This window comes from Accipiter gentilis, chromosome W (assembly GCF_929443795.1).
Source record: "Accipiter gentilis chromosome W, bAccGen1.1, whole genome shotgun sequence".
NCBI classification, from domain to species: domain Eukaryota; kingdom Metazoa; phylum Chordata; class Aves; order Accipitriformes; family Accipitridae; genus Astur; species Astur gentilis.
The window spans coordinates 410,482-433,498 of NC_064918.1; the positions used below are offsets into that span (position 1 = coordinate 410,482).

Sequence of the window (23,017 nt, forward strand, 5' to 3'; positions counted from 1 at the left end):
AAACATGGCCACATAATATGAAGTGGAGAAAACATTCATCATTCTGGTGTGGAAAATCCAAACTAAAACAAGATAAGATGATAAGAAGACTAAATCCTTCTTGGAATCTTACAGCAAACTATTTTCTCCTCCATTTTAAATAAATATATATAGGTGCCTGACAAATATTTATAAAGACTGACCATAACCAGTTTTTTCAGTGTACTTCCATAATTTTTCAACACCTTGTTAAAATTTTAGGAGGGTTCTTCCAATCCTGTTATTTCACTACAGTTATGTTTGTTTAGGTGGTGAATAACGGAGATCCTTTCCAATCTCTAAACTGAAATACCAGACCAGATTACAAGTAAAATATAATTTGATCTTCCAAGCTTAACATTTGCAGTACTTGAAGTAATGAAGGCAAAACATGCCCTGGGTTGTATAGTCACAAGATCAAGGGATGTGATTATCCCTCTCTATTTGGTACTTGTTATGTCACACCTGGAATACTGCATACATTTTTGGTCCCCCAGTTCAACAGAGATACTGAAAAATTGGAGGGTCCAGCAGAGGAGGGCTGCCAAGATGATAAGAGGGTTGGAAAAATTGACATATGAAGAAAGGCTAGAGAAATGGGATTTGCTCAGCCTAGAGAAGAGAGGGCTCAGGGAAGATCTAAATCACAGTCTTTAGCTAAAAAGTAGTTGAAGAGAAAGATGGAGGTGCTTCCTTCACAAGGGAATGCAGTGACAGGACAAGAGGCAACAGGGATGAGTTGCTTTTGGGGAAATTCTGTCTGGATATAAGAAAAATGTTCTTCACCATGAGAGCAGTTAATCACTGGAATAGGTTGCCCAGAGAGGAGTCTCCCTTAAAGACTCGGCTGAATGGGGCCCTGGGTAACCTAATTTAAGGCCCTGTTTTCAACAGAAGGTGGGACCAGGTGATCTCCAGAGGTCTCTGCCATCCTAGACATTTCTATTCCATGATTTACATTACCAAGCTGTCACAGTTTGCCACTGAGCTAAAGCAGAGGCTCTAGTTTACGTAGCATCTTCCCTAATCTTATTGAATAACGCTAATAATAATACTAATTGTTTTCATATCTCTTTTGAAATTAATGAGCTATCTGAGCTTAAATTTAATGTGTGGTCATAGTAGCCATGATACATTAAATAATCAGTGCCCAGTGAATTGTATATAATTGTTGTGCAACACTGAAAAAACCCTAAGTTTTCTGAAAATTGGAACTGTCAGTTTGAAGCTATTTCAGGACTCCTTAATTTTTGGCCAGTTGGCATAGTCAAATTTAAATCTTCAATTAGAATAAAAATCATGGTCATCTAAATTCATGTATTTGTTTAAGTCATGACATTTTTACTCACCCAGAGATTCTTGAGTTCTAATATACTGATTTTTAGATCAATGTTCTGCAGATATATATATGTCTGTTAACAAATTTTAAGCAGGTGATTGCACCACAAAAGTGTCATCCCTAGTTTGACCTTGAGGGCACAAAGTTGGCCTTTTTGACAAGTTCAATGTCACTGAGTTCAGCAAACCTCCTGACCTGGTATTGCTGCAGAAAGAAATGCTGTCATCCTTTCATTCTTACCTCCCTCGTTCCTCAATTTCTGTGGTTCCATTGTGACCCAGATTGGGGAACTCAACTAAATTACAGAGAAACTTGTAATAATAATAATGATAATAATAATAATTTGTCAGTGAGATTAGTTTTGGTTCACTGCACTGCAGCAGAAACAATGCATTTGTTGTAACAAGGCAAGGTGGCAGAGGATGAAGTTTTTTTCAGCACAGTGCTGGTCCACTCTAACTAGTTTGTCAAACACTAAGGGAGTTGGTACAACAATAACAACAGCTGTCCTGGCTGTGTTCCCTCACAACCTCTTACTCACACTACTTGCTGGGGAGGGAAAAAGAGTAAGGAAAAAGAGAAAGCCTTGATGCTGTGCAAGTACTATTCAGCAATAGCTAAAACATTGGTGTGTTGCCAACACTGTTTTAGCCACAAACCCAAAACACAGCACCATACAGGTTGCTATGAAGAAAGTTAAGTCCATCCCAGCCAGACCCAATGTAATCTTCTTCACTGAAATTATTGGTCCAAAGCCCTCATGATTATTTTTATCTGTAGTTGCTGCATGCAACATCAGTGACAGTATATTATCAGTAATCTGGTCTGTAAAGTCTCATACACTATCAGTCATACTATGAGGTTTGGCAGGAGAATTCAACTCTCCTGGTCTCTAAAATCTTTCAGATTGTGATATTTCATGATGCTCTTGTAGCATGATTATTCAGCTTCTCAAATCAGTCACTTGAAAAGGTTTTTGAATTCTGAGATACTATAGTCTGTACTTGGCTGAAGATCAAGAGCTCTGAATCTGCCATCAGAAATGTCTTTATTTGCTTATCTTGGAGGGGACCTTAAGACCCAGGATATCTGTTAAATAAGCTTTCAATAGGTCGATTAAAAAATAAACTTCAGATGTCAAACTTTGATGCTTGACTTCCTAAATTAATACATGTTATTTTGGGTTAAACCTGGTAGGCAGCTAAGCCCCACACAGCCGCTCACTCGTTCCCCCCCTCAGTGGGATTGTTTCTCGAAATGAGCATTCGGTGATGGAGTTAAGTATTCTTTATTGCAGCGCTGGAAGCACGGGGGATCGCTCCTCCAAACGTGCTTCCCAGCTGGGACTAGTTTTATAGGTTAAATACATGTCTTGCATACATATTCATAGAATTTCCGAGAAATAATATACATATTCATTGATTTTCCGAGAAGTCATTAGCATATGTAAATGTCCTTTACGCATGTGCGTTGAAGGTCTTCGGTGGTCTTCTGGAGTCCTCTGGTGGTCTTCCATAGTCTTCCTCACTTGTCCGCTGTTTGACGCTTTTTAAAACCCCAAGGTAATACTGTCCATGTTAATTGAGTTTTTCTTCCTGACTCTGGATTTTCCCATTCAAAAGCAAATAAATTTTGGCTCTCGGTGGCTAGGGTCAGGCAGAAAAAGGCATCCTTCAAATCCAGCACAGTAAACCAAACTTGATTATCTTTTAATTTTGTTAGTAAAGTAGACGGGTTTGCTACCACAGGATGTATATCCTCAGTAATTTTGTTTATTGCTCCGTCAGCTTTCTTAATTGGTAATATTGGAGTATTATATTCTGATTCACATTCTATCAACAGACCATATAGTAGGAATTTGTCTATTATTGATTTTATCCCTTTTCTGTCTTCTAATTTCAAAGGATACTGTTTAATTTTGACAGGTTCCTTTCCGCCCTTTAATCTTATCACTATTGGTGCTGCATTCTTTGCTCTTCCCGGGACTTCAGAGGCCCACACCCCAGGATATACTTGATTTACAATCTCCAGAGGAGTATTCGTATCGCATTTCACTTTGGCTTGTAACAGGGCTATACTTAGGACATCAATCAATTGATTGTCCTTAATTCTCAAGGCCATATTTCCTTTATCAAAGGTGATTTTTGCATCTAGGTGTTCTAATAGATCTCGTCCCAATAGAGACTGTGGGGACTCCGATAAATACAAAAATTTATGTGTTCCAATTTGTTTACCTAATTTGTATTTGAGTGGTTTTAAAAAGTATGCTTTTGTTTGTCGTCCAGTAGCCCCTCTTACTGTTACGAATTCGGTGTCCTCTGGTATTAACTTTTGATTTAACACTGAGTATGCTGCCCCTGTATCTATTAAAAAGTCTATTTCTTGCTCCCCCATCCCTAGCTTAATTTTAACCAGAGGGTCTGCTAGGGTGGATTCCTCCGGTTCCCTTCATGCTTCGGAGGTAACATTGGCCACGACAGCACGATTCTCTAATTTAGGGCATTCTCCTTTCCAATGATCCGTTTCTTTGCAATAGGCACATTGATCTGATTTTAAAGGCTGTTGGGCACCCCTTCGATTCCCGTTTCCTTGACCTCTCCCGCGGAGCGAGTTGCCTTGTCCCAGTGCTGCCACAGTGGCTATGGCAATTGCTGTCCCCAGTTTCTGTTTCTCATCCCTTTCCCTGTTCTGATATGCTCTCCAGGCTTCCTCTATTAATTTCTCTAAGTCTCTAATATCTGGCTCCTTTAATTTTTGGAGCTTTCTTCTTATGTCCTCTGAGGATTTCCCAAGAAATAAGGACACTAATTTCTGTCTCCCCACATCAGATGAGGGGTCTAGAGTGGTAAATTTTCACATGGCTGCTCTTAACCGATCCAAAAATTCCGTTGGGGTCTCGGTCTGACCCTGTTTTACGGCATACAGATTCAACCAATTCACTGCTTTTGGTATTGCATTTTCGATACCTAATTTTATCCATTCTTGGTATCTTTTCAAAAGCCGATATTCAGTATTGTCATTCGGGTCCCAATTGGGATCCGTCCTGGGCACATGATTATCTACTGTGCCCGGTAAGGTTCCAGCAGTGATTTGAACCTGAACCTGTGTTCGAGCTGTTCTTATTACTAGTTGTTTTTCGGTCTCGGTTAGAGCATCCAACATTAAATCGATGTCTTTCCAATCTGGGTCCTGATTTTTAACAATCAGTTCAAATCTTTTAGCAGTCCCTTCAGGATCATCATGGTATCCTTTTACCACTTCTTTCCAAGAATCCAAATCATTCATGGTGAAAGGTATTTTAATTCTAGTGGGGCCCACCGTTCTCATTGCTTGTCTTAAGGGGGCCAGAAGCACCGGTCTCGTTTTACTCCAAGTACGAGCTGTAATCGGAGTAGAATCCCGGTCTTCGGAGTCCTGTTTGGTGTTACCATTACCCGCACTCGCCCCTGCCCCTTCTCCTTCAGGAGATTCTCCCATTATTGCCGGGACTGGGGGATGGTAATGGTGGGGAAACAAAATCCTCCATTCTCTCCTCAATTTCTCTTAGTTTTAAACACCTCTGCCCTATGTTACAGGCTGAGCAACATCTCTTCAATTTCTCAGAATCTCTTTTTTCCTTTTCCATTGCTAGCACAAGTGGGTCTTGCGGGGCTATATTAACGCCACACTCTCTTTGCCATTCTGGATGGTTTCTCAAAGTGAAAAACATATCCGCATACATGACTTCATCCTATTTTCCCTCCCGCCTTAGAAATAACATCAGTTGTAGCAATGTGTTATAATTCAAAGTTCCATTATAAGGCCACACTTCGCCACTGTCCAGTCTATATAAAGGCCACCACTGGTTACAATATTTAATTAAGGTCTTTTTGTCTACGCTTCCACCTGGAGGTCCCCCGATTTCCTTCCAATGTGCCAGGATACAGCCTAAGGGGCTCTTTTTCAATATTCCACCGCTCTGTTTCCCTCCCATATTACTTGCTCTGATTTCTGTCTGCCCAACCACAAATTATTTCCACTATATACGTAGCTCTCTCCCTCTTGTCCCAGGAAGTCCAAACCCGACACTTAGGGCATTCAATATCCTTTCCACAACCTATTTGCAACCTTTGTTTACACCACACACACTCTAGGATATATATAGGTTTACACTCGTTTCTCGGATGCAGCAGACACCATTCATATACCCACATTTATATAATACACCAAACAGGGAACTTCTTACAACACCACCACCACAAGATAAGTAAATCAATAATCAAGCTCAAACTTATAACTATAATAATAATGTACAAGTTCACATCCCAAATCATCAGTGAGTCAGTCACACCTCATTTGTCTCCAGCTGTACCTAGGGAGTTACGAACTGGGGATCGGAATTTCACACGCACTCTGCAGCTGCTTCTCACTCACTCAATCATTCAATTCACCCTTTCCACACAGTTTTAATTCAGAACTCACAAACGGTATCCGTAATCTGATTCCAATGGTCATTTACCACATTCAGTTAGCCAAAAGATCAAAATCAAATTCAGAACCAAAGTACATGAGTGGGCACCAAACCAAAAGCACACAAAGTGCACAACAGCATACAGAGTATACCAAAACAAAAGTGCCCAAACATGTATCAAACCAAATGTATACCAAGAGCATTGGCTACCTGGCATACACCATCCTGCATAAGTTAATCTTATGACTTATGGATAGCTTTACAAATGACCGGTCCCAAACCCAAAGACACAAAATAAAGAATACCTCAAACTCCTTTAGATGGTGTCCTTGTCTGCTCCCGCAGTGATCCGAGTGAGGCGAGGAGTCCCTCCGGGAAAATCCCGGGGGTACCCTAGGGAGTCCTGTTCTCAGCGGGTCCTGCAGCCGAGCAGAGCGGGTCCCATCTGGGGTGCCAGATTGTTTCTCGAAATGAGCATTCAGTGATGGAGTTAAGTATTCTTTATTGCAGCACTGGAAGCACGGGGGATCACTCCTCCAAACGTGCTTCCTGGCTGGGACTAATTGTATAGGTTAAATACGTCTTACATACATATTCATAGAATTTCCGAGAAATAATATACATATTCATTGATTTTCTGAGAAGTCATTAGCATATGTAAATGTCCTTTACGCATGTGCGTTGAAGGTCTTCGGTGGTCTTCTGGAGTCCTCTGGTGGTCTTCCATAGTCTTCCTCACTTGTCCGCTGTTTGACCCTTGTTGTATGAATTTGCGCAGTACTATCCCCTTCTGGGCCCCACAAACAACTTCTCTGCTTATCACCTAGCTTTTGGCTCAGTCATCACAAGAGACAGAACATATTTTCTTATCAAACAGAATACCTCCTCAAACAGGGCATGTTATCTTTACAGACACAGGAATCTTGTGCTTTATGTCCTTGGCTTGTCTACGTAAATCAACTTACGGAGGCAGTTGTTAACCTTCTAACAAATTCCTGAGTCTTTTATTTGGCAATACACTGAGTCTAAACATATGTTCTATTTCTACATCTACTAGGCCTAGTGTCATTCCCTGCATCAGGATGGGGAAGAGAATCAGAAAGGCAAAACTGGGAAAACTCATGGGTTGAGATAAAGACAGTTTAATAGGTAAAGCAAAAGCCACGCACGCAAGCAAAGCAAAACAAGGAATTCATTCACTACTTCCCATTGGCAGGCAGGTGTTCAGCCATCTCCAGGAAAGCAGGGCTCCATCATGCATAATGGTTACTTGGGAAGACAAATGTCATAACTCCGAAAGTCCCCCCTTCCTTCTTCTTCCACCAGCTTTATATACTGAGCATGACGTCATATGGTCTGGAATATCCCTTTGGTCAGTTGGGGTCAGCTGTCCCAGCTGTGTCTCCTCCCAACTTCTTGTGCACCCCCAGCCTACTCACTGGTGGGGTAGGGTGAGAAGCAGAAAAGGCCTTGACTCTCTGTAAGCACTGCTCAGCAATAACTGAAATATCCATGTGTTATCAACAGTTTTGTTCCCAAATTCAAAGCACAGCACCATACATGCTGCTATGAAGAAAATTAACTCCTTCCTAGCCAGACCCAGTACACACATACAGTAACTATAGTTGTTGTAGAAGGCATGAAGAAAAGGTACAGCAATAGTGATACCAGACTTGGGGGTTGTGTTAAAAAGGGCTGCTCTCTCTCTGAATTGTTCTATATGAAGGTTTTTAATTTCATGCTATGTGTCAGATAAGGTGCTGATAACAGTCTTGGTTAGTCTTAGAACACGTGTCTGTTAATTATCTGTGAGGCAAGATAGCCTATGAAGTAAAATGTAGTATGTAGATGGCTGTATGAGGAGTGCACTGTGTTCAGTGTTGCCTGGATGTTTTTGCCCATCATATGTGAATTCCAATACTCTGTGTACAGTCAGTTTCTTAATGCTGCTGGTACAGTTAACACAGAGAATCAGCTTTGATTAAACTAAAACCTAATTGTACATAAAACCATTTTCTACATTCATTTATCTGATGTATGTATTTTTTGGTATAGGTCAGGTATATTGTTTTGTCTTTTGTATGCACAGTCTTGTGGTTTTGGGCCTACTTTACAGCAGTTCCTAGTGCTGAAATTGGCATGGTGTTTGCGCCTCTTTGGAAGTAGCTTAGCTGGGTAACAGTGTGAAAATGCCTTTAAATATTTGCAGTGAAAGATTGTCAAACTTAGTATTTGTGAAAATTGGAACATATCATATGCAAGGTTTCAAAAATTTACTGTAGGTGAACTATCTTTTAATTTTTTTTCTTGTGTTTCTTACAAAGTAGTGGTTTTGCTCAAAGTAGTGGATTATTGTCCAGAGTCTGATTTTGGGTTACACATATCTGATCTATGGCAAAAGTTGATATAAACCTTGAAGTGTTAAGCTTACACTTTAAAAAGACAATATTGCAGCCATCAGATCATGCTTAAATAATATTTTTGGCTTAAATGATATTTTTATTCCATGTAGAAATGTTTTCTACGCAACATACTTTTTTGGCTTTCTGTACTCAAATACTTTATTTCTAATAATAATAATAAAGAGAGATTTTAGAATTAAGTGATTACAAATGTCATGGTTTAACCCCAGCCAGCAACTAAGCACCACGCAGCCACTCACTCACTCCCCCCCCATACCCAGTGGGATGGGGGAGAAAAATCGGGAAAGAAGTAAAACTCGTGGGTTGAGATAAGAATGGTTTAATACAACAGAAAAGAAGAAACTAATAATGATAATGATAACACTAACAAAATGACAACAGCAATAATAAAAGGATTGGAATGTACAAATGATGCACAATGCAATTGCTCACCACCCGCCGATCGACACCCAGCTAGTCCCTGAGCGGTGATTCCCCCCGCCCCCACTCCCCCCAGTTTCTATACTAGATGGGACGTCACATGGTATGGAATACACCGTTGGCCAGTTTGGGTCAGGTGCCCTGGCTGTGTCCTATGCCAACTTCTTGTGCCCCTCCAGCTTTCTCGCTGGCTGGCCATGAGAAGCTGAAAAATCCTTGACTTGAGACTAAACATTACTTAGCAACAACTGAAAACATCAGTGTTATCAACATTCTTCGCATACTGAACTCAAAACATAGCACTGTACCAGCTACTAGGAAGACAGTTAACTCTATCCCAGCTGAAACCAGGACAACAAAATAATTTTATACTTTTTTTTGACCATAAATACCTGCACTAGTGGAGATGCATGCTATTTTGTGTTTGAAATTTTCATGAAGGACCTTAGAGTTGCGTGGAGCGTTTTTTTGAAGAGGGAATGTTAGTGTCAGAATCCATGCAGATTATAGATTAAAGTCTATTTTTTGTAAGAATGGTACAAAGAAGCAATACAAAAACTCGGGATTGAAGTAAAAGATACCATGAAATCAAGTAACCTCAGTGTAACAAGTTACCATTTTTCAAATGAGTTGTGATCACTGTTTGTGGTATGTAATCCTAGGTGATATCAGTTGTGAAATAGAAGTTGGCTTAAAAAACTGCTTGTGACTGTTTGGCCACATGATTATTGTAACAGCAGATCAGCCCACTGATAGGGATGTCATGTTTTGTAGGGTGTGACATTGTGTTTGAGATAAGTGTCTGCTGCATCATTGTTTGGCTGCTGTGTTTTAATTAGCAGAATAATTTTAAGGTATATTTTGGGCTGACTCGCATCACCATTTTTTCTTGGCCTTAGCATTTGTGGCTCTGGTGCAGAACCACAGGCAGAAATTAGATGGCTATAGAGGCTTCTGTCCACGTCTGTCCTGAACTTCTTCAGAGGTTCCTACTCCTGATACTCAGGGTGGTCAGGAGGCCTGTGAGGTAACTGTAAATTATAACTTAGTCTCCTAAGGAAAGCTGGCATTGACTTTTGGTTTTCCTTAGCATGCTAAACTGTAGTTTCTGTCTATTCAACAGCTGTTTCACAATCAGTTTATCTGTTGGTCAAACAGAGCAAGAATTTAAAGAAGGATAGGCAGATACAACTGTGAGTGGCAAAATGTACATTCAGCTAATTTTAATCTGAGTCAGAACTTCCATGGTACTGTTGCATGAATGTTTTCCTACCCCAGTGCTGCTGTTTTGGTGCTTTTTCAGTGCAACTGATACAACTGCTTGAGGGGCTATGCTATAAGGCTGTTATAAAAACAACCCTCCCAAACTAAGGGGTTGGTTTACTGTGTAGCCTTATAAACAGTTACAATAGCACAAATTTAAGGAAGGAAATGAGCTATGGGCAAGAAAGAACTTCAGCATGTGTGGTAGGTTGACCCCGGCCAGCAGCCAAACACCCACCCTGCCTTTCACTCACTCCCCTCTCCTGGGGGACAGGGAGATAAACGGAAGGTGAAAAGACTTGTGGATCAAGATAATGACAGTTTAATAAGAAAAGCAAAAGCTGTGTGTGCAAGCAAAGCAAAGAGGAATTAATTCCCTACTTCCTATCGGCAGGCAGATGTCTAGCCACTTCCTGGGAAGTAGGGTCTCAGCACACATAAGGGTTACTTGGGAGGACAAATGCCATAACCACAAATGTCCCTGCATCCTCTTCCTTCCTTTCCCTGAGTTTCTATTGCTGAGTGCGACATCATGTGGTATGGAATAGCCCTTTGGTCAGTTGGGGTCAGCTGTCCCAGCTGTGTCCCCTCCCAACCTCTTGTTCACCTCCAGCATACTGGCCTTTGGGGGCGGGGGGGGGGAGAGAAGGCTTTGTGCATGTACTAGTCAGCAGTAGCCAAAACACTGGTGTGTTATCAACACTGTTTTAGTCACAAATGCAAAACACAGCACCATATGGGCTACTATGGAGAAAGTTAACTTCATAACTTCATCCCAGCCAGACCCAGTACAGCATGCTAGCTACTACAGACTTCACTTCCCATCTTGGATACTTAGATTTGACTTGCTTAATTTTAGATGTTTAATTAAGTTATTCATCTAGGCTCCTTTGTATCCAATGACAAGAAATAAGTACCTCTAGGTGGTAATTCATAGTGTGTGCCTATTGATACATTGATTGGTTATAAAGGAAGCCTTGCTATTTGACACCTAAATTCTAAGCATCTGAAATTGGATTTAGGACACAGTGAGAGGCAGCTTACTTCAGTTCAGGGTTACCTTGCACTTACTGCATATTGATAAGATTGTTCATGTAAGAATTCATTACAGAACTAGTGTTCCATATGTTAATAACCTAGTATGCCTTGTATTGACTTTTTCAGGTAAGGTGGCTCTTAGGTTAATGTCTGAATTGGCATCTCATTACTATATAAAAGAAGAGATGGCATATAATAAGAGCTTTGTTGAGATGGAGAAATCCTTAAAGTATAAAGAACATAATTTTGTCCAGTAGATAAATTTCATGCTTTCTGAGCTAGACTCAGTATGATGTACCACTCTCAAAGGCTGAGAATTCATAGATATTTCTGTTTCTTCAACCATTTGTTAATCTCCCAATGATATTTATGGTGGGAAGTGTAAGTCTTATCTTTTTCTTTTAGGTTGACAATTACGTTTTTCGCACTCTCTGGTCTGGATATGTTGGATTCCTTAGATGTGGTGAACAAAGATGATATAATAGAATGGATTTATTCCCTGCAGGTCCTTCCCACAGAAGACAGTGAGTGAGTTTTTAGTTTGTTTGTTGTTTTTTTTTTTAAATTAATATTAACATCTTTACTTTTGCTTTCTACTTGGGGAATAGTGTATTGCTCTTAGTTTTTATAAAATACAAGCTTGACCTTCCTGAGGTGGTTGTCCTGATAATTTCTGATAGCAGTATGTCTAGCAATTCCTAGAAATATACCCCTCTAATGAAATAAGGCTAAAAGTGATTAGTTTAGCTTTTTTTATGTGTTCAAGGTGAAACTATGAAATTAATTTGAAGACAAGACAATATAAAATTCTTAAGAAGTTGTTCCACCTTTGAGCATCTTCTCAGAGAATTTTTTCACCTGTTTCTAAAAAAAATGCATATGCCATATAGATATTACAAGTCTATTAATGATTATATTGACTTCTGCTAATTGTAGCTATGCCAGGAGCTATAAGCACAGATATGACTTTTAGAAAAAAGGGAGGTGTAAGGTTAAGAAGCAAAAGGGATAAACGCAGTTCCCACTTTATAATGAAAAAAATATTCTTTAGATCTGTGAAGGTTAAATTTACCTAATGTTTTTAGAAGGAGTAATACTGTTGCTCTGCCCTAGCTGTCCTCAGATTGGAAGGTTCATAGTAGATTCAGGTTAGGGAGGGAGCACACAAGAAGTGGCCCTCTCCAGGTAACTTGACAGAAGTGGAGGGAGGTGCTATTTCTCTGGGCTAGTAGGTATTGGTGTTTTTTCTGTGGTGGCTCAGGCAAGTGGTTAATAGCAATAGAAGGAGTGGAAGTGAGGGAGATGTGGATGAGGCACTGCCATTTTAAGAAGTGAGGTGCTGGCATGTTAAGTGCTGGTGTGGGGATAGCTCCAGACTTGTCTTTAGAGAAGAGGTAATTCCAGGTGCCTGTCTATAAAATCATGAACACGTGAAGTACCTTGTATGTTGGATGGTTGTAGAAATAAAATTGTGTATTTCCATATAATATCTAGTCTAATCATATACCACAAATTAGGTGTCTTCCCTAAAGCAGTTTTATGAAATAAAAAGAGTTTTATGAAGTAAACGTATGGAAGTCAAGATTGCTCATGCTTGATTTTTGCAGTAATAAGAAGAACCCGTTTCTTTTTCTAGCAACTTACAAACCATCAGATCTGTTCCAGACATTAGCTCTAATAGATTTTGATTTTTTGTGCTGTATTTCAGGACTGATTACAGAAAATTAAGGGATTTAGATCACATAATTCTTCCTACAGGTCTTTTATTTATGAGAAGGTTCCTGTCACTTAGCACTAAGAAAATTTTCCAGGGTATACATGCTTTTTTTTCAGGAGTTGTATACTTTCTGATCTATATCCCTGTCTTCAGGAGTGTATTCTGACAGAACAGTCAACTTTGCAAGAAGAGAGATTAGAATAGGCATTTTTTTGTTTGTTTGTCTTTGATAGTATGCTGTAATTCTCAGTAAGTGTCCCATCACCCCACCTCCCAGCCAATATTTGGGATAGTCACATCATTATCAAAGGCCTTCTAGGGATTATGGTATATATCTGTCATGGTTTAACCCCAGCCAGCAACTAAGCACCACGCAGCCACTCACTCACTTCCCCTCCACCCAGTGGGATAGGGGAGGGAATCAGAAAAAAAAGTAAAACTCATGGGTTAAGATAAGAATGGTTTAATGGAACAGAAAAGAAGAAACTAATAATGATAATGATAACACTAATAAAATGACAATAGTAATAATAAAAGGATTGGAATATGCAAGTGATGCACAATGCAATTGCTTACCACCCGCCAAATGATGCCCAGTTAGTCCCCAAGCGGTGATCCCCCTACCCCCACTCCCCCCAGTTTATATACTAGATGGGACGTCACATGGTATGGAATACACCGTTGGCCAGTTTGGGTCAGGTGCCCTGGCTGTGTCCTATGCCAACTTCTTGTGCCCCTCCAGCCTTCTTGCTGGCTGGGCATGAGCACCTTAGACTTTAGACTAAACATTACTTGGCAACAACTGAAAACATCAGTGTTATCAACATTCTTCTCATACCTAGCTCAAAAACATAGCACTGTACCAGCTACTAGGAAGACAATTAACTCTATCCCAGCTGAAAGCAGGACAATATCTTAGCATGCAGCAGAGGCTAAAGATCCAGGGCACAGCTAGGACATGCTATCTTTTTGTTGTTGTTGTGGTTTTTTGTTTTCCTGGCTCTCATACTGTCATAAAATTACAGGACCGTAGTTTTAGGGAGGATGCCTATGGCAGTACATTCTGTGCTTATAAATAAATCCCTCATTTCTCCAGCAGACCAACCTTCACTCCAATCCTGTATCTTGATATCACATCATAAGAACACTGTTTTTGTTAAACTATCTTCCTTTTGGTATTAACACTACTCTTTATCTGGTCCCTTGACCCCTAAAATTTCAGCATTATTTTATTCCATTTTTATTTCATCTGATGGACAATAGATGAATTAAAATGTAAATGATACCAACAACAACAAATTGGATGCTGGATGATTAAATGTTCAGAATGGAGTGCACATCCTCCTTTAATGTCTACTTTCAATAAAATGCACTGACTTTCCGGCTTTTAATTCTGGATGTGTGCAATATTTGCTATATGGCCGCCTCCCACCATTAGAGCTCTGACTGTCTTTTGGACTCTTTGAAGAAGTAGCTAAACTGTGGTAGGCTGCAGCACTTCAGGTTTTTGGTTTCAACATGTTTTTGTACATATCTGGTTAAAGGGAATATTTGCCAGCTTGATGCATCAGAATCTTTCCTGGAAAAAATCTGACTCTACTTTTAAAGAAATATATTATTGAAGTTTCTTTGACATAGATGCTGATATATCCTTCTTTCTGGGGAAAATTGATTTTTAAGCATCTAAATTCTAACACTGATGTATTGTGTAGGTTCTAGAATAAGGGAATTCCAATAATCTTGCCTTAAGGAACTGCATTGCACTTGATGTAAGCCTTCATTACTTTTGGTTCTGTCACTGAAAACCAATGGACTTACATTTAAATTGGAATGTGTTTTTAGCTCATCTTGGTTCTTTGGTTTTGATTGCATCACTGGATGAATTCCTAAAAGGAACAAAAAGAGAATTCCTGTAATTCTTACTGGAAAATTTTCTCTGCTGTTCATGTTACTCTCTCCAAAGCTTCCATATCAGTAGTACTTCACTTGATTATTAGGCACTTTTAAACATGTCAAATTCAAATTATTTTGAGAACTACTGATACTTTACAATGGGTTTCCAATGGATTGGAGACAGAACAGTCAATACTCTACAAAGTTAATTTCTGTTTACTTTTGCCAATAACTATTATAGTAGGTTATTATAGAACCTGGTAGAAAATTCAGAATTTGAATTTTTAGAATACTTATTGTTATAATCTCAAAATACACTGCGACAGTATTAAGTAATATGTTTGTATATACTAATATGGGAAGATCTTGGTCTAGCTCAGTAAGAAAGCGTGCACACACACACTTTGTGAACCTAATGGAAATGCACTAAAGGAAGCTAAAGCTTAAGGTCCATCAGGATAGACTATATCCTTCTGTGGTTTTACTGTAAATGTGAAATATAGGAGAATCAAAAAAGTAATACCATAATTAATTTCAGCTCAAGTGTTTTAGAGCCTGACTCAATACCTGTTGTAATTTGGAGAGAGTGGCATGTGTCGTGGTTTAACCCCAGCCAGCAACTAAGCACCACACAGCCACTCACTCACTTCCCCCACCCAGTGGGATGGGGGAGAGAATCGAAAAAAAAGTAAAACTCGTGAGTTGAGATAAAGACAGTTTAATAGGGCACAAAGGAAGATGATGATGATGATGATGATGATGATGATAATAATAATAATATACAAAACAAGTGATGCACAATGCAGTTGCTCACCACTCGCTGACCAATGCCCAGTCAGTTCCCGAGGAGCGATCCGCCCCTCCCAGGCCAACTCCCCCTGGTTTATATACTGGGCATGATGTCATATGGTATGGAATATTTCTTTGGCCACTTTGGGTCAGCTGCCCTGGCTGTGTCCCCTCCCAACTTCTTGTGCCCCTCCAGCTTTCTCGCTGGCTGGGCATGAGAAGCTGAAAAATCCGTGACTTTAGACTACAGATTACTTAGCAACAACTGAAAACATCAGTGTGTTATCAACATTCTTCTCCTACCGAACCCAAAACATAGCACTGTACCAGCTACTAGGAAGACAATTAACTATCTCAGCTGAAACCAGGACAGCATATCACACATCAGCTGACTCTCACACAAACCTAACAGTCTTAGCTGGATGTTTGGTTTCCTTGGTGTCTTCTACTTATTTGAAAGGACTATGTCTTCTATAACTTTTTGTATTTGGTTTGTGTGGCAAGGTTTTGGTAGCAGGGGGGCTACAGCGGTGGCTTGTGTGAGAAGCTGCTGGAAGCTTCCCCTATGTCTGATAGAACCAATGCCAGCCAGCTCCAAGATGGATCCGCCGCTGGCTAAGGCTGAGCCTATCAGCGATGGTGGTAGCGCCTCTGGGATAACATATTTAAGAAGGGGATAAAAACCCTGTGCAACAGAAACTGCAGCCAGAGATAGGAGTGAGAACATGTAAGAGAAATAACCCTGCAGACACCAAGGTCAGTGAAGAAGGAGAGGGAGGAGATGCTCCAGGCACTGGAGCAGAGATTCCCCTGCAGCCCGTGCGGAAGACCATGGTGAGGCAGGCTGTCCCCCTGCAGCTCATGGAGGTCCACAGTGGAGCAGATATCCACCTGCAGCCCGTGGAGGACCCAATGCCAGAGCAGGTGGGTTCCCGAAGGAGGCTGTGACCCCGTGGAGAGCCTGCACTGGAGCAGGCTCCTGGCAGGACCTGTGGAGAGATGTTTAGACTAAAGTCAAGGATTTTTCAGCTTCTCATGCCCAGCCAGCGAGAAAGCTGGAGGGGCACAAGAAGTTGGCACAGGACACAGCCAGGGCACCTGACCCAAACTGGCCAACGGTGTATTCCATACCATGTGATGTCCCATCTAGTATAGGAACGGGGAAGTGGGAGCGGGGAATCGCCGCTCGGGGACTAGCTGGGTGTTGGTCGGCGGGTGGTGAGCAATTGCCCTGCGCATCATTTGTACATTCCAATCCTTTTATTACTACTGTTATCATTTTATTAGTGTTATCGTTATCATTATTAGTTTCTTCTTTTCTGTTCCATTAAACCATTCTTATCTCAACCCTCGAGTTTTACTTCTTTTCCCAATTTTCTCCCCCATCCACTGGGATGGGGGGGAGTGAGTGAGCGGCTGCATGGTGCATAGTTGCTGGCTGGGCTTAAACACGACAGTCCATTTTGGCGCCAAACGTGGGGCACGAAGGGTTGAGATAATGACAAACCTGACCAGAGCTTGTTAAAACAAATTTGTTATAAGCATTCATTATATTGGTCTAATAGTCGCTGGTCATTATGTTGATTTATGTGTTCTTAGAGTTGTTGCTCTGTTTTTTAAAGTTTTGTTATGTATCACCTCGCTTGCTGTATGTAGTTCCTCTTCTGCTGCTTATCATCCATGGGAGGTGGATTAAGGTTTTTGCTTTGATGTATGGTATAACACTGGTTTATGGTATGATAAAGTCATCGGCTGTGGGATTAATCTGGTATTTGCACTCAGCATTATCACCTTTATACTGCAGGAGCCATCTGTGGGAAACTATTAATAATTATACCATTTACCTTTCCTCCATGGAAAACCAGTCTATGGGTGGGGTACCTTTCCTCCCCTCTCCTTTCTCCTTCAGTCCAGTTACAATGGTGTTTGAGAATTTTGAAAAATTTGAATACTCCTGTGATGTTTGGAATAGCACAGTCCTAGCCCTACTGCTAGGAAATAGCATGCTTCTGAATGTGGTTCAGCTCGTGTTTAAGGTTAAACAACTATTTAAGAAGATCACCCAGAGATGTGCCCCAAGGCTGGATAATTATGAGTGGCAGGGTGTGTGGGGTAGTATGGGCAAGTACCTAGAAAAGTGGGCACCTCCGGTGTTTTGGAAATTCACCCCTGAACAAGTGCAGAATCCAGAAGAACTAGTAAAATATTTGGAAAAGGTATGCTGTCACCCCGGCAGCTCCAGAGAGATACAAATCACTGCAACGTGCTGGGGCCTGGCCCATGCCTATCGAGCCCTGTTCGACACCACTCAGTACCCACAAGGGGAAGAGAAGGTCTTTAGACATAACAACAAAACGATGAGCACAGCGGCCACTCAAACCTCGGCAATGGGCGCTGCGGCCCCTCCAGCCCCAGCAACGAGCATTGCAGGCACCCAGACCTTGGTGACAGGCACCGTGACTCTTCCAGCCCCGGCGACGGGAACTGTGGCTACCCAAAGCAGCTACCCAAAACTTGGCAATGGGCACTGCGGTCCCTCCAGCCCCAGCGACGAGCACTGCTGCTACCCAAACCTCGGCGACAGACACTGCGGTTATCCAAAACCCAGCGAGCGATACTGCAACTGAACCAGCGGACCAACCCGCACCAGTATCAGTTGCCCCCGTACATAGAAAGAAATATACAAAAAAATCAGTTCGCTTAGCGAAGGATGAAGGTGAACCAGGGTCATCACGGGAACCGGAGGAAGAGGCAGAACCAGAGGTAATAACCCGGTCCCTATCCTTGAGTGAGCTGCGGGATATGCGAAAAGATTTTGGCTGCTGTATAGGTGAGCATATTATCACCTGGCTCCCCCGATGCTGGGACAATGGGGCTAATAGCTTGGAATTAAAAGGTAGGGAAACCAAGCAGCTGGGATCGCTTGCCAGGGAAGGTGGCATTGGCAAGGCAATTGGAAGAGGGACACAAGCCATCAGCCTCTGGAGGCGACTCCTGTCAAGTGTGAAGGAAAGGTACCCCTTTAAGGAAGATGTTATATGTCAATCAAGCAAGGGGACCACCATGGAAAGAGGTATCCAATATCTGAGGGAATTAGCTGTGCTAGAGACAATTCATCATGACCCAGAAAACCCACAATTACCCAAAGATCCAGACGAAGTCCAATGCACACGACCCATGTGGCGGAAGTTTGTATGGAGCGCACCATCATCCTATGCCAACGCATTGGCAATAATGACCTGGAAAGACAAAGAGTCACCGATAGTGGATGAAGTGTCTCATCAACTCCGTCACTACGAAGAAAATCTCTCCTCCTCCCTACAAGCCTGCATTTCAGCTATGGAGAATCTGTCCGAGGATGTCCAACAAATCAAAGAGGGTATGTCCTACTGCACACTTGTCAGGACCAATGTCTCAGCTATTAGGAGTGAGCGTTCCTCTGCCCAAGAGAGAGAATATAGAAGGTACACACCGTGAGGTGCCCTGTGGTTTTAGCTATGTGATCAGGGAGAGGACATGAGAAAATGGGATGGAAAACCTACTTCGGTCCTAGATGCACAGGTACGTGAGCTGGGAGGAAAAACAACCTGTATTGGGTCTGGCTGAGATGGAGTTAATTCTCCCCATAGCATCCCTCATAGCACTGTGCTCTGCATCAGTAGCTAGAAAGGTGTTAATAGCACACCAGTGTTTTGGCTACGGCTGAGCAGTGCTGGCACAGCATCAAGGCTATCTCTCCAACATTTTTGCCCTCCCCTCAATGGCAGGCTGGGGCAGGGCAAGATCTTGGGACGGGACATAACCAGGACAGCTGACCTAAACTAACCAAACAGATATTCCATACCGTATGACGTCAACTCAGATATAAAAGCTAAGTAAAGGGAGACGAAAGGGGGGGCATTTTGTCTTCTGGAGCAACCACTACACGTACTGGAGCCCTGCTTCCCGAGAAGCGGCTAGACATCGCCTGCTGATGGGAAGTAGAGAATAACATCATTTGTTTTTTTCATTGCTTTCGCGCGCGCAACCTTTGCTATCACTTTATTAAACTCTCCTTATCTTGACCCACGAGCCTTTTGTTATATTTTTCTCCCCCGTCCAGGTGAGGAGGGGGATTGATAGAGCGGCTTTGGTGGGGACCTGGCATCCAACCAGGGTCAACCCACCAGGCCACCACAAAAAGGGGATTCTACCAGGAAAAATGCCGCTCTAGTTTCCAAACAGAGTAGAAGGGCTGATCTTACTTCTGATCCTCTTGAAGGGAATTCTGAGCCAATTTTACGAGAAGTGAATACTGGATACTCTGACCAGAATTAGAGGGGCCCTGCCTCCAGCCAGGTGGAGGAAAGGGATAACCGGGTCTATTGGACTGTGTGGATTCAATGGCCTGGCACGTCAGACCCACAGGAGTATAAGGCTCTAGTAGACACCGGTACACAGTGCACTCTAATGCCATCAAGTTATAAAGGGGCAGAACCCATCTGTATTTCCGGTGTGACAGGGGGATCCCAAGAGTTAACTGTATTGGAAGCTGAAGTAAGCCTAACTGGAAATGAATGGCAGAAACACCCCATTGTGACTGGTCCAGAGGCTCCGTGTTGTCCTTGGCAGAGACTATCTCAGGAGAGGGTATTGTAAGGACCCGAAGGGGTATCGATGGGCTTTCGGTGTAGCTGCCTTGGAGATGGAGGGAATTGAACAGCTGTCTACCTTGCCTGGTCTCTCTCAAGACCCTTTGGTTGAGGGGTTGCTGATGGTTGAAGAACAACAGGTGCCAATTGCTACTACAATGGTACACTGGTGGCAATATTGCACCAACCAAGACTCCCTGATTCCCATCCATAAGCTGATTTGCTGATTGGAGAGCCAAGGAGTGATCAGCAAGACTCACTCACCCTTTAATGCTCCCATATGGCCTGGGCAGAAATCTAATGGGGAGTGGAGACTAACTGTTGACTATCGTGGCCTGAATGAAGTTACGCCACCGCTGAGTGCTGCCGTTCCAGATATGCTAGAACTTCAATATGAGCTAGAGTCAAAGTTAGCCAAGTGGTATGCCACAATTGACATTGCTAATGCGTTTTTCTCAATCCCTCTGGCAGCAGAGTGTCGCCCAGAATTTGCTTTTACTTGGAGGGGTGTCCAGTACACTTGGAATCGACTGCCCCAGGGGTGGAAACACAGCCCCACCATTTGCCATGGACTAATCCAGACTGCACTGGAAAAAGGTGAAGCTCTGGAACACCTGCAATACATTGATGACATCATCGTATGGGGCAACACGGCAGAAGAAGTCTTTGAGAAAGGGAAGAAAATAATCCAAATCCTTCTGAAGGCTGGTTTTGCCATAAAACAAAGTAAGGTCAAGGGACCTGCACAGGAGATCCAGTTTTTGGGAATGAAATGGCAAGATGGACGTCATCAGATCCCAATGGACGTGATTAACAAAATAGCAGCTATGTCTCCACTGACTAATAAAAAGGAAACACAGGCCTTCTTAGGTGTTGTGGTTTTTTGGAGAATGCATATTCCAAATTATAGTTTGATTGTAAGCCCACTCTATCAAGTGACCTGGAAGAAGAATGATTTTAGATGGGGCCCTGAGCAACAACAAGTCTTTGAACAAATTAAACGGGAGATTGTTCATGCAGTAGCTCTTGGGCCAGTCCGGGCAGGACAGGATGTTAAAAATGTGCTCTACACCACAGCCGGGGAAAATGGCTCTACCTGGAGCCTCTGGCAAAAAGCACTGGGGGAGACCCGAGGCCAGTCCCTGGTCTTTTGGAATCAGGGATATCGAGGATTCGAGTCTTGCTGTATTCCAACTGAGAAAGAGATATTGGCAGCATATGAAGGAGTTCGAGCCGCCTCAGAAGTGGTTGGTACTGAGACACAGCTCCTCTTAGCACCCCGACTGCCAGTGCTGGGCTGGATGTTCAAAGGGAGGGTCTCCTCTACATAGCACGTGACTGATGCCACGTGGAGTAAGTGGATTGCACTGATCACACAACAGGCTTGCATAGGAAACCCCAGTCGCCCAGGAATTTTAGAAGTGATCACGGACTGGCCAGAAGGCAAAGATTTTGGAATGTCGCCAGAGAAAGAGGTAGCACATGCTGAAGGAGCCCTGCTGTATAATAAACTGCCAGAAAATGAGAGGCAATATGCCCTGTTCACTGATGGGTCCTGTTGCATTGTGTTAAAACATAGGAGGTGGAAGGCTGCTGTCTGGAGTCCTACACGACAAGTTGCAGAAACTGCTGAAGGAGAAGGTGAATCGAGTCAGTTTGCAGAGGTGAAAGCCATCCAGCTAGCATTAGATATTGCTGAAAGAGAAAAATGGCCAGTGCTCTATGTCTATACTGACTCATGGATGGTGGCAAATGCCCTGTGGGGGTGGTTACAGCAATGGAAGCAGAGCCACTGGCAGCGCAGAGGTAAACCCATTTGGGCTGCAGCACTCTGGCAAGATATTGCGTCCCGGCTAGAGAATCTGGTTGTAAAAGTACATCATGTAGATGCTCACGTACCCAAGGGTCAGGCCACTGAATAGCTTCAAAACAACCAGCAGGTGGATCAGGCAGGTGGATCAGGCTGCCAAGATTGAAGTGGCTCAGGTGGACCTGGACTGGCAACATAAGGGTGAGCTATTTATGGCTCAGTGGGCCCATGATACTTCAGGCCATCAGGGAAGAGATGCAATATATAGATGAGATTGTGATCGAGGGGTGGACCTGACCATGGACACTATCGCGCAGGTTATCCATGAATGTGAAACATGTGCTGCAATTAAGCAGGCTAAGCGATTAAAGCCCCTGTGGTATGGAGGGCGATGGCTGAAATATAAATTTGCGGAAGCCTGGCAGATTGACTATATCACACTCCCACAAACTCACGAAGGCAAGCGCCATGTGCTTACAATGGTGGAAGCAACTACCAGATGGCTGGAAACATACCCTGTGTCCCATGCCACTGCCCAGAACACTATCCTGGGCCTTGAGAAGCAGGTCTTGTGGCAACATGGCACCCCAGAAAGAATTGAGTCAGACAACAGGACTCATTTCCAAAACAACCTCATAGATACCTGGGCCAAAGAGCATGGCATTGAGTGGGTGTATCGTATCCCCTATCATGCACCAGCCTCTGGGAAAATTGAGCAATACAGTGGACTATTAAAAGCTACATTGAAAGCAGTGGGGGGCAGAACGTTCAAACATTGTGATAAACGTTTAGCAAAAGCCACTTGGTTAGTCAACACCAGAGGATCTGCCAATCGGAGTGGCCCTGCCCAATCAGAATTTTTACATACCGTAGAAGGGGATAAAGTCCCTGTAGTGCACATGAAAAATATGTTAGGGAAAACAGTCTGGGTTACTCCTGCCTCAGGCAAAGGTAAACCCATTCGTGGGATTAATTTTGGTCAAGGGACTGGGTGCACATGGTGGGTGATGTGAAAAGATGGAGAAGTACGATGTGTGCCTCAAGGGGATTTGATTTTAGGTGAAAATAGCCGGAATTAAACTGTATGATATTAATTGCTGTATAACCCTGCTACTGTATGTTATCATTACTATAATTGTTATATGCTATATCCATAGTACTATAGTAAGAATCACTTAGATCAAGCAAGAATGAACTACGATAAAACTGAGCAAAATGCAGTAGTG

General features: G+C 42.5%; 2 protein-coding genes across 2 annotated transcripts in view; both read left to right on the forward strand.

Moving 5' to 3' along the window:
• Positions 1-19,986, forward strand: part of LOC126035345 (uncharacterized) — a 118,695-nt gene extending 98,709 nt beyond the window's left edge. Inside the window, exon 2 of the mRNA XM_049793878.1 lies at positions 17,038-19,986. Coding sequence (XP_049649835.1) covers positions 17,871-18,827 — 957 coding nt within the window. The 5' untranslated portion in view covers positions 17,038-17,870 and the 3' untranslated portion in view covers positions 18,828-19,986. The remainder of the gene's footprint in view (positions 1-17,037) is intronic.
• Positions 1-23,017, forward strand: part of LOC126035325 (geranylgeranyl transferase type-1 subunit beta-like) — an 82,555-nt gene that overhangs the window by 1,435 nt on the left and 58,103 nt on the right. Inside the window, 1 exon segment of the mRNA XM_049793828.1 lies at positions 11,357-11,475. Coding sequence (XP_049649785.1) covers positions 11,357-11,475 — 119 coding nt within the window.